Source organism: Xyrauchen texanus, chromosome 39, assembly GCF_025860055.1.
Source record: "Xyrauchen texanus isolate HMW12.3.18 chromosome 39, RBS_HiC_50CHRs, whole genome shotgun sequence".
Lineage (NCBI taxonomy): Eukaryota > Metazoa > Chordata > Actinopteri > Cypriniformes > Catostomidae > Xyrauchen > Xyrauchen texanus.
The window spans coordinates 12,848,862-12,861,407 of NC_068314.1; the positions used below are offsets into that span (position 1 = coordinate 12,848,862).

Below are 12,546 nucleotides of genomic sequence, written 5' to 3' on the forward strand. Positions count from 1 at the left end.
GAAGAGTAGTGGGGAGAGCACACATCGCTGGGGGGCACCAGTGGTGATCATAAAGGTGCTGGAAGTGAATTTCCCCAGTCTCACTAGCTGCTGTCTGTCTGTCAGAAAGCTGGTTATCCACTGAAAAATAGAGGTGGGAACATAGAGTTGGGTTAATTTATTCCGGAGAATAGCTGGGATAATGGTGTTGAAAGCTGAACAGAAGGCCACAAAAAGGATTCTTGCATATGTAGATGTCTGTCCAGATGTTGCAGGACATTATGCAATCCCATGTTTACTGCATCCGCAGACCTGTTTGATCCAGAAAGGGTCCAGTGATGTCCTTCAGGTGGGCCAACACCAGTCTCTCAAATGGCTTTATGACCACAAACATCAGAGAGATGGGTCTGTAGTCATTAAATAATACGATCTTGGGTTTCTATGGGACAGGGATGATGGTGGAGCATTTAAAGCAGCTGGAAACTTCACAGTGCTCCAGTGGTGTTGAAGATATGTGTGAAGATGGGGGCCAACTGGTTGGCACAGGCTTTTAGACAAGTGGGTGACACACCATCTGGGCCCTGTGCTTTCCTTGTCTTTTGTTTCCGGAAGACCCGGCACACATTTTCTTCACAGAAGTGCAGGTTGAGTAGCAGGAGGGGGGAAGAGGGTGGTTGCAGGAGGTGTTGATGTTTGCATAAAGTGAAGGACAGAGTGGGTGTGGGATGTGAGACTGTGTTGGGGGATGTTGTCTTGTAGTTGGTAAAATCTTTCAGGTCTTTGATTCAGGGTCGTCAGTTGAAAACTTGTATTTCAGCTTCTCAGAGTAGCTTCTTTTAGCCACTCTAATCTCCTTTGTGAGTGTGTTTTTGGCCTGATAATTCAAGATTATACCACACTTCTGTAAGCATCCTCTTTGGTCTGACGAAGCTGCCTGAGTTTAGCTGTAAACCATGGTTTGTCATTGTTGAATTTTAAATAATTCCTAGTAGGAATGCACATATCCTCACAGAAACTGATATATTAAGTATTATATATACAGTATCTGTGAGCTTGTCCAGACTGGTGTCTGCAGCTTCAATAACACATAACTTCAATAACTCCAATCAGTGCAGACAAAGCAGGCTTGTATTTCCAGCTCAGTTTCATTGGTACAGTCTTTACTACAGGTTGAGCTGATTTAAGTTTCTGCCTTTTGGTTGGAAGAAGATGAACCAGACAGTGATCAGAGAGTTTCAAAGCTGCTCTAGGGACAGAGCAATATGCATCATTTAATGTTGTGTAGCAGTGATCAAGAATATTTCTGTCTTTGGTGGGGCATGTAATGTAATGTCTGTATTTTGGTAGTTCACGGGTGAGGTTGGCTCTGTTAAAATCGCTGAGATTAATAACAAATGAGTAAGGTGTTGTTGATCCATGTCTGTGATCTGTTCAGCCAGCTGTTGCAGTGCTGTGCTCACACAAGCTTGTGGAGGAATGCAAACACTCACCAGAATAAACAAGGAAAACTCCCGTAGCGAGTAGAAAGGCTTACGGTTTTAAGTCGGTTGAGATTTTCATAAATGTTCACATTATCTTGACCTTCATCCTGAGGCGTGCCATCATTCCTGACCGGACCCTGCCATCTTGCTCTTGAGAGGCCGAAGAACACCACTAGGCTGATTCCATTTCCACAGCATCACGTGACTCCCACCAGTTAAGCCATCTTTACACTGCAAAAGTGCCACAGAAGCTTCATCTGAAGTGAAATTTAGTTTTATTACACAAACCATTTAATGCTACTCAGAGCAGGAATAAATGCATTTACACAGCAGTACAAACACATATATTATTTTATGAGAATGTTTTAAATATAAAACTGAATATAGAAATATGAAATTAATCAAAATATGTAGTTATAATTTTAAATATGAAACTCAATTATTAAATATATGCTCTGTAATGGCAACAACAGAGGTTGCTCTGATTCGGCATTTAATTTACAGAGAACCCAAGCAGTACTGCCTTTGATACTAGGGGATGAGGTGCTAAAATTAAGCAGTCTTAATTTATTCTGGCTTTTGCATCTTTACACATAATTTTTTAATCGTGGTATTGTTCCAAGTAGGATTTTACATAGGGCCCTCATATGCTCAGAAACGACCCTGGTAGTATGCCATTCCGAACTTGACCTGAGCTACCATGGCAGCCTCCAAATCGCATACTTGCATTTTGATATATTTTTACTCAATTCGTTAAAAATTATGTTTACTGTCTCCATTAATATTTAGTATAATTCCCCTCCTAAAATTATACAGTTTGGGACCACAATAAAACTGATTTTCTTTAACCCTTGTGCATCCTTGTGGACATTTTTGGCTTTTTCAGTTTTGTTTTTTTGATAACTTTGTCTGTGTTAATGCTAACTGCATAAAATTTTCCACAGGTGTGAATTTTTATTGGAATTTTAATATTTCACCCTATTTTCTTTAAAAAAATATTTTTTGCACTAGTTACACAAAATAATCCCTCTTAGCGTCATTTTGGACAAAAATGGCACATTGAAACCCATTAAAACTGCGATTTTTAATCCCAGTGCCATTTAACTATAAAATTATGCAATCTTGTTTAACATGCCATTTTTCAGGTTTGGCATATCATCGCTTTTGTTGTTGTTTTCTGCTGTTTTTGGCTTATGCATATTATAGAGCCAATTAGATACATTATGAATATATAATTGTGTGAGTGTGTTGGTATGGATTTCAGAGTGTGGTTTGTATGTGTCTGAGGCTCTAATAATAAAAATAAAAAAAATTCTGTTTAGCATTTATTAAATTGAAAATAATTATAATTATTATATTTTTTATAAAAAACAACAGTGGCATTATGTAAACAAACCGGCGTTTAAAGTGTTAAAATTCTGAAAATAAATGAATGTTTGGTAATTATGATTAGAACTGATGCTGGTTAAAATATAAGTCAGTGAAAGTAGAAAAAAATATTATTCTATAATATTTTTATGACACTTTTGACATGGCCATTTTTGTCCATTATGGACCTGAGTGGTAGCTTTTTTTAAATCTGATACTGCATAAAAAATATGAAAGCATCAAAATGAATGTTGTTGTTAATCACTGACATATCCGAGGCTCTAATAATCAAAGAAAAAAAATTCTGCTTAGCATCTATTAAATTGAAAATAATTACTATTTTAAATTTTTTCCTAAAAAAACAACAGTGGCATTATGTAAACAAACCAGTGTTTAAAGGGTTAAAATTCTAAAAATGAATTAATGTTTGGTGTCAGTGAAAGTGGAAAAAAATATAAATCTATAATATTTTTATGACAGTTTTTGGACATGGCCATTTTTGTCCATAATGAACCTATGTGTAACTTTTTTTAATTGATGCACAAGGGTTAAGGGGGTTTGAAGTGAATTTGTACACTAATAAAAAAATCTATGCATGTTGAATATTTTTAAATACGGGTCTAAAATGACCCGAAAGACAAAAAGAGGGTGCATATTCTTAAGACAATAGGAGGTTAATTGTACTTTGTACCATTATATAAAAGTAACTGTAGTTTGTGGATGTGCAATGATCTGTGATGCGACAGATAATAATGGGTGCTGAATGAATGAAACAACATGACATTGTCACATTTATTTATAAAATATACACAATTAAAGTGCCTGTTTCAACTTCAGAAAATGCCACAATTACAACTTTAACCTTTATATGATTAAAAAGCACAAATAAGTCCTTGAAGACAATACCATGTCAAATGTTTGGACAAACTTGGCTGAATTTATGTTTCTCACAATTTCAAAAAACTTCTTAAAGGGCTCATGAGACATTAGAAATCAAATTATCCTTGATCTTTTGACATATAAGAGATCATTGTACTATAAAAACAAACAAAAGTAAGTTTCAGAAGAAAAAAAAAGAAAAGCATTTGTTGAAACCAAGCAGCAAAAACGTCTCGTTCACTACTACTTTCACATTGTGATGTCACACTGTGAGACATTTGCATCTGACCAACTGCCTACTTTAACAGAATTACTTCAGTAGCCCCGATCAATAGCTATGAGGAGTGAGATGGCAGGTTAGTCAAGATCAGAAAGCCAATAATAACAGTGGGCGTTTACTGTCAAGTCTTAAAAGAGAAGCAGCACCAAAACAGAGTATTTCTGACTGAGGGTAAGAATGATGGTGGGAAATGATAATGTTTTACAAATATATGATTGTTTTTTGTGAAACAAAAACAAAACTTTACTAATATTATAAGTGAACCTCATGGAACATATTAAAATAATAAAAAAGCCTGTCATGACCCCTTTAAGTCTTCTGATTGAAGCTGCAGTGTGTAATTTATGCTCCACTAGCCCCACAAAATGAAACTACTAAAGTAAACATCGTTTTCCAACAGCCTTCCAAATACTCCCCATCTTTAACTCACACCATTGGTTGAGTCAATGTTGTTGTGTGGGGCTGGACGGGACCCTCAAATCAAACAGGAATTTTTTTTATGGTCACAGAAACAATGTTTGAGAAGTTAGCAAATGGCTTACGTATAGTTGTCTCTGCATAAACTGGCATAGGAGGAAGAATTTTGACACTGAAAAATTAACATCAGCTTTAAATGCTTGAAGTTGTTCTGTAGACAAATATAATTGACCATGTCTGAGAAAACAAAAATGGTAAACCTGTACTGTAAATAAACTGAACCCATTATACCACAAAAATTAAAGATGTATCTTCAAATTTGAGATAAATTACAAAAAAGGACAAAGTTTAGTGCAACAAAAGTGCTGCTCTTTCATATGTTATAAGAGACTATAGCACTGCAGATCAATGTAGATAAACAAAAATCAGACAGTTCCATGTAACTTGCCTTCTGGAATCTATAGTGGTCTTCAGCAGCATCAATACATTTAACTTGTTTATGACAGTAATTGAGCATATGATGACAAATAAAATAATGCATTAGCATTAATTATGCATTAGAATCTATCATTAGATATTAAAAAATTATAATTGTTTTAAGTATAATTAAAAAAATCTCCTATAATTTACTCTGAGACAAAGCCTTTACTCGTATCACTCCCTCTTGAGCGCAGGAAGCTGCAAGCACACCATCCTGTCTCCACAAGCGACCCTGAACAAAGCCTCTGCTGCCTCCTGATGGGAAATAAAAGTATGATGACACAAAATATCATGAAGTTAAAAGATTAATAGATTAAGTAATGTTTCACATCATGATCACAATCTGAACTACTGACCATCCAAGAAAGCCAGACAGGATGGTCACAATTAGCTACATAAACACGCAAGAGTGGACAAAAACAGTGGCTGACCTGCCCAAGGGCTCTCACACTCATAGAGCATCCACTCATCTGCTCTGAATGTGCTGTGAAACCACATGGCATGGTCCAGAGAGGCTGAAAACTGGGCCCTTTGATTTGGGTAAGGTAACAGTGCTGTACCCAGGAAATAGTAATCTGATACATATGCTGCCACACAACAGTGCAGTTTCATGTCACCATTTCCTAAAATATAACACAAAAAAAAGAGAAACACTAAAGAGATAGTTCATCCATAAATAATAATTCCTCATGTTGATGTTGTTCCAAACACCTTTACTTACTTCCATGGAACACAAGAGGAGATGCGAGGCAAAATGAAAGCCTCTGTCACTATTCACTTTATTGTATATACAGTGAGGAAAAAAAGTACTTGATCCCCTGCTGATATTGTACGTTTGCCCACTGACAAAAGAAATGCTCCATCTATAAATTTAATGGTAGGTTAATTTGAACAGTGAGAGACAGAATAACAACAACAAAATTCCAGAAAAACGCATGTCAAAAAATGTTATACAGTCAAATTTTGTGGTATTTAAAGAGATTTTTTTGTTTTACAAAAAGTAAATCTGGAATTTCGACTATTGTACAGGATAACGTGCCTTCACTTTATTTATTTTTATTTAGTACACCCAGTTTCTTTGAGCTAGAAATGCTGCATAATGTAGTGGTTAACACACCCACTAAATAAGGTTTGTGTCCCCACTCTGGCTCAGTGTTACTTGTTATCATAATGCTTCATTTTCAAATGTTTACTACACAATGTCAAAGCATAAATAATTGTAAAATTTGTTTACACAAAACAAAGTGCTGATTTAGAATAAAAAAATATATTGTTTGGTATTTTAATAATTTTAAAACAGTAATCATAAAAAGGTCAATTTAAAGGTCTACATAATCTCCAAATATCCAGATCTGTTTTTTTTAGGATATTGTAGACAACCATGAAACATTTCTGAAAATTCAGGGCAGTAAATAATTTCCAGTGCATTGTATCATTGACAACATTTTACATGCACTTAAGAAAATGGTTTATTCCGGGGGTTTAGCAGAAAGCGGTTTAAGAGAAAGTGGTTATACACATCTATGTTTCTCTCTGAGAATGCGGCTGTGATGAGGAGGAGGGTGGGGCCGGGCTCTGAGTGCGCACGGCCAGCCCCCAATCAGGCTAATCAGCTGAGAAGAGGGATAAAGCCGAGCTGGATGCGGCAGTTCGAGAGTGAGAGCCACATGCAGCTGCCGTGCGTGTTTATGTTTGTTTTTTTTGTTTCCCCAAAACGGAGAAGTCGCTGCCGGCAGCCTGACACGGAGGGGTCGGAGAAACGGTTGCCATCAGTGAGGGGACGAGGGGCTCGCTGCCAGCCGCCTTGAACAATGGAGCCATTGCCAGGGGCGCGGAAGGGTTCGGAGGACCGGCCACCATCCACGAGGGGATCGCTGCCGGCCACCTGGAGTGGCTGTGAGTGTGGACGGCCGGTTCTTCCGGTTCCCTCCTCCTTGCCCATTTTAACCATGTTACAGCAGCTTAATATGGTCACGTAAACGCAAAAGCATCGTTTTGATGGGTGTTTGAAGAGTGCACGTGTGTGTAAAAGACAGAATAACAAACGTCATAGGATGGAGCCCAAAAACAAGTCTACACAGCAGAAAGAATTCAACATTTATAAACTATACCCATTTACACACACAAATGTAAAATATCAACTGTCCCTAGTCTGTGTATAAGCCATCTACTGAGGCAGAATGCTGTGTCCTGCCAGACATGGGCGGAACATTGTTATGGAGCAAGCATGACATGGTCGGGTTTATTGGTCTGAGTTAGGGTGGCAAGTGGTGTGCCCGTGCCATCCTTCTGGCCCCTCCCCCACGGTAGCTGCTTTTGACTCGAATCTACTCATTGCATTTACATGCCTGTGACCAGCAGATGCACTCAGCGTTCGAGTCCTATAAAAAGCGCAACAGTCTGGTTCCGGAAGTAAAAGTGACACAGTTTTGATTTTTTTTCACCCAAATTTGTTGTACAGCCTACTCCTGGTGAACAAGGTTTGAAATGAACACCACCAAATGTGGATTTCTCACGCAGAATATTTTGCTGATGTACCTGCCACTGTGGAAGGCAACCTGTAATACATCTCGGAGTGATGTATTACTAGAAATTAGACACAAAAGGCACGGGTTTGATGAAACGTGATTATATTTTAAAGGACAAAGAAAAGCCAGCGATGCGCGTCTGATTTGATGTGTGTGCACAGTGAGCTCTGCTATTCATGAGTGCAATGAAAGCGCTTCTCCAAGACACGCACATTCATAGAGTTCTGGGCCTCGTTTCCCAATAACTATTGATCTTAGCTGTTAAGAGCATTTTCTACGAGCAATTTTTTTATGAATGTCCGTTATTTTTTATGTGTGCACAGGGCGTGAAATAGCACCTGCCACACTCCAAATGCAAAGAACAAGCGAATATAAAGAGTTATCACTCCTTTTTTAAATCACTTTGTTATTTGAATTGCTTTTTTCATTTTGTTTAAAGCACAAGCTGAAAAGCCTGTACTTTGTATGTGAAGCTGAACACTTGAATAAAAGCTGATTTACCTGGACTGCCAACCCGCTTCCCTTCTGCTGGAACCTTTATAAATATAAATAGTCTAAGCTGTGTTTTGCACACAATTATTGCTCAATGCAATGGTTTTAACTGTTCATGAGATGGATAGCCTGAGGGAAAAAAAGTTCTTATGCCTGATGTTTCTGGTGCTCAGTGCTCTGTAGCACCGGCCAGAAGGCAACAGTTCAAAAAGGAAGTGGGCTGGGTGAGTGGGGTCTAGAGTGATTTTTCCCACCCTTTTCCTCACTCTGGAAGTGTACAATTCTTGAAGGGAGAGCAGGGGGCAACCAATAATCCGCTCAGCAGTCCAAACTGTCCTTTGTAGTCTTCTGATGTCCGATTTCAGAGCTAAACCAAACCAGACAGTTATTGAAGTGCAGAGGACAGACTCAATGACAGCTGAGTAGAACTGAATCAGCAGCGCCTGAGGCAGGTACAGTACAACCTCTGGTGGGCCTTTTTCACAATGTCAATGTGGGTCTCCCACTTCAGGTCCTGTGAGATGGTAGAGCCCAGGCACCTGAATGACTCCACTGCTGCCACAGTGCTGTTCAGAATGGTGAGGGGGGTCAATGCTGGTGTGTTCCTCCTAAAGTCCACTATCATCTCCACTGTTTTGAGCGTGTTCAGCTCCAGGTTGTTTTGACTGCACCAGACAGACCAGCTGTTCATCCTCCCTTCCAATTTTCAAATACTTATTTGCCTTAAAACAAAGTTGGTGATGGTGTGATTCACCTCGGAGCTGGATGGTTAGGTTCATGACTCACAACTCTATTATGAAAGATTTTATTAAAAGTCTATGGAAGAAATTAATAGGGAAAATACTTTCGGAACCCAGATGGAAGGAAAAGTGGGCCGCTGTTGCGCTCTATTACGAAGCAACTGGATCATTCAATTGACTCAAAAGTTTCATTTCTGCCATTACTACACCAGGGACTCTTATCATGAAATGAAGAAATTATGAAAACAATATCAGCAACTACTTGCATAGATTTTTGCCAATAACGATAATTTCAAAAAGCAACTATCGGCACAGATTGATTGGTAAAACTGATTTATCGTTTCCCTCTTCATACATATACAGCATCATTAATTACCCTATGAGTTATTTTAGTTTATATAAGGGATCAGATTACCTATATGCCCTCTTGCTCGCACCCAGAATAGTTTCTTTGGTTCCATGGCAACACGCCTGTAAAAATCAGGTGGGTTGACTGGTTTGATCTCAATTGGAACTTCATCAGCTAGTATTTTATTTAGACCCTGTCGTGCATTGTCAGCCAAGTTTGGGTCACTGTGAAACGAAAATAAATTAATCAGCATGTGAAAGTCCAACAGAAACCTATAACATTATATCAAAAATTCACTATGGTGAACACATTTTCTCACTGACACCTGAGGTATTGTTGAATAAGTTCCTCAATTGTAAGCAGTGCTTCTGGTGGCGGGACGATGGGCATGATGAACTGATGCTCTAGTGGACTAGGCTGCTGCATGTGAAAGGATGCCTGACAGATCAGTATGGCCTTGCCATGCTGAATGGCTTTCACAGATCGGACACAGAAACTTTGGCCATCCCGAGTCCTTTCCACCTGGTATAGCACAGGCACCTTTGGGTCCCCTAGAAGACCAAGTCAATATAATGTAAAGGTATGACCAAACTATTAATATTATATTAAACAAACAAAAAAGCAACATCTGACATATTTCTAAGCATTCAATCAAAGACTGGTTAATAACTATTAAGAAAAATAATTTATTTTAACTATTTAGCTGAATCGACTAAAGGGAAGTCTCTGATATAAAAGGATGTTATTCTTTTATGTCATAAAACAGTGTTTTATCCAATAAGGAAAAAAAAACACTATAGAAATGAAAAAGGCCTTTAAAAGGAAAATTTTGAGTTCAATACAAGTTAAGCTCAATCAACAGCATTTGTGGCAAAATATTGATTACCACAAAAATCTATTTCAACTCGCCCCTCTTTTCTTTAAAAACAAAAATGGAGGTTACAGTGAGGCACTTACAATGGAAGTCAATAGGGCCAATTTTTGGAGAGTTCGTGTTTTATTTGAGCAATTCAGTTGTTCAAATTGTAATTTTACAGTTATTTTAGGGTTTTAGGTTTGTTGACATTACACCGTCATGGCAAAGAAGTTGTAAAATTGGGTATAACTTTACATAGAAAAGTTAAGTGATTTTTTATCATACTGAAATCATGTTTATACGCATATTGTTTGTCCTGTGGCTATACTTATAAAAAAAAAACTTCACAGTAAGTGCCTCACTGTAACCCAGATTTATGCTTTTTTTTTTTTCTCAAGAAAAGGAGAGACAAGTCAAAATAAATTTTGTGGTAATCAATATTATGCTACAAATACGGTCGATTGAGCATAACTTGTATTTAACCCAGAATATTCCTTTAATGGTCAATTCCAGAGGGTGAATATTGTTTCGGACACTAATAGGAATGTAATTATACGTGTACATGTAAAAACATAAAGCTTACCTGCCCTCACAAAGTAACAGTGCAGTGAATGTGCATAAACATTTTCACTGACAGACTTGGCTGCAGCTACCAGAGCCTGCCCAACAATCTGTCCTCCGAAAAGGCGTTTAGTACGTGGAATCCAGTGATGTGTGCCTCTGTAATAAATAATAATAATAATGTATGTTTGCCACAAAAGAGAACTCTTACAATAAGTACACCAGAATACAGTGATGGTCTCTGATGATGATGATAATAATGATAATACTACCATGGTACTTTGATAGGCTACTATTATTGCCATATACTATGGTATTAACATGGTACTTCAAGTTACAAATAATACCATGCACTAGTTTTGGTACATATCCAAAAAATTATTACAATAATAAAAAATAAATGCCAATACCATGGTACGTTTTTTTAGTGAAGAAGGTATGACATTTCTTTAGGCTATTTCAACAGCCTTCAAAATGTATCTGCACAATAAGCCTAATAATTTATTCAAAATTGTTACTATTACACACTCGCACTTAATACAATTGCAACTTGATATACATTTGAGAAAGACCACTTGTTTACCTGTACAGGTCGGTGTCGAGCTTGTCTAAATTTAAAACGCTAGTAACTAGTACACTTCTGAGATCAGGTTCAACCCTCTTTTCGGCCACGGCCAGTTGTGATTCTCCACCGCTGTCAGCCATGTTTACACACCACGTGACTAGAATCAAGTCTTTCTAGCAAGTCAGTCAGTCCCAGGGGGTCAGGTTCCTGAAAGCACCTGCTGGTAGATGCTGGAACTACACCACGCGATGGCAAAAAGCACGTGTCTCCTTTTACAAAGCCATTCAAAAGTAGACGTGCTTTATGAAGAAATATAATTTTTCCAAGAACCATTTCGATTTAAATAATTTTATTACATTATTACACATCGTCATCCGCTTACCAATTGTTTTGAAGGGCTCTTAAAAGCGTGAAATAGATTTATATTTTTCCCTATCGAATGATTAGTCATGTGACACCATATCCCGGAACTGAGCACCCTTGAGCAAAAATGGCATTCCCTTTAGTTCGCTTTCTCGTAACCCTGCGCACAGTCATTTGAGATGTATGGGGATGCTAAAGGATAGCTCTCTCTCTCTAGGTATTTTATAGCTCCATGGTCAGTCCACTGTCTGCCATCTTTGGAATGCTCTTGGGAGGCTATTTCCAGTCATGCCAGTGCAGCTTCTATCTACTTGAATGGAGGGAACTGAAAACGGAATCATAAATGGTGCTTCTTTACCTCATATTACGCAAAAATAAAAGGGCAATTTTGTCCGGTTTGTATAGCTAATGCGCATGCGCGTTCTCGAGTTGATTGACAGGCGATGTCTGTATTTAAAAAAAAAAAAATAAATAAATAATATATATATATATATATATATATATATATATATATATATATATATATATATATATATGATTTATTTAGTAACAAATCACACAATAATCAAATACAAAATAACAATAATAATAACTGCAAGAAAATCTGTAAAAAGAAGAAAAGTAAAAAACAATGATCATAAAAAACAGATAATAATAATTCAAAATAACAAAATAACACAAAAATGAAGAAAATAGGGGCATTGAAATCAAATCCATATCTCTAATTACAAAATAAATACAGAGGTCCTTAAAAAGGATAACATTTCAAAGTTTTACAACAATCTATAGTCTTTTTTGCCTTGGTGTTCCTTACACCCTCCAATTTGTCCTTCAAAATAATATCAGTTCCAGAAATCTCCTTAAAAAAAAACAATCACACCAGAACAATTTAGTACAAATACAATAATAAAAAAAAAGATGACAAATAATCTCTTCATTCAAATTATAAAACACACATTTCAAATCAATATCTTTCTTAAATCTTTTTATGACCTGATTTATTGGGTAAATACAATGAATCATTTAAAATGAAACCTCTCGAATCTTATTGATGACACAGTGTCCCCTGGAAACCATAAAAGCCTCCTCCCACTTCCAGAATTCCAGAAACTTTTAGCTGGAGGTATCCTAAAAGACCTGTCAAAGGAAACTATTTTTGCATTATTTATCAACAATACTTGCACCATCTAATTTTAAATTGAGGTCAA

At 37.2% G+C, this 12,546-nt stretch overlaps 1 protein-coding gene across 1 annotated transcript; it reads right to left on the reverse strand.

The window, feature by feature from the left end:
• Window positions 1–3,628: 3,628 nt before the first annotated feature.
• Window positions 3,629–11,115, reverse strand: acot8 (acyl-CoA thioesterase 8). Its single transcript, XM_052111569.1, has 6 exons — window positions 10,994–11,115; window positions 10,433–10,569; window positions 9,319–9,544; window positions 9,060–9,217; window positions 5,316–5,507; window positions 3,629–5,139 (listed from the first exon to the last, which is right to left on the reverse strand). The coding sequence occupies exons 1-6, from the start codon at window positions 11,113–11,115 to the stop codon at window positions 5,024–5,026; spliced, it is 951 nt and encodes a 316-aa protein (XP_051967529.1). The 3' UTR covers window positions 3,629–5,023.
• Between the last annotated feature and the right edge of the window lie 1,431 nt (window positions 11,116–12,546).

Bases quoted from the DNA above. Each gene is read 5' to 3' on its own strand.
- acot8 (XM_052111569.1), bottom strand. From the start codon at position 11,115: ATGGCTGACAGCGGTGGAGAATCACAACTGGCCGTGGCCGAAAAGAGG. The intron at 5,508-9,059 runs GTAATCTGATCC...GTTATATTTTAG, and splicing joins GCGAGCAAGAGGGCATATAG to GAAATGGTGACATGAAACTG. The intron at 5,140-5,315 runs GTCAGCCACTGT...ATTTCCCATCAG, and splicing joins GTGTGAGAGCCCTTGGGCAG to GAGGCAGCAGAGGCTTTGTT.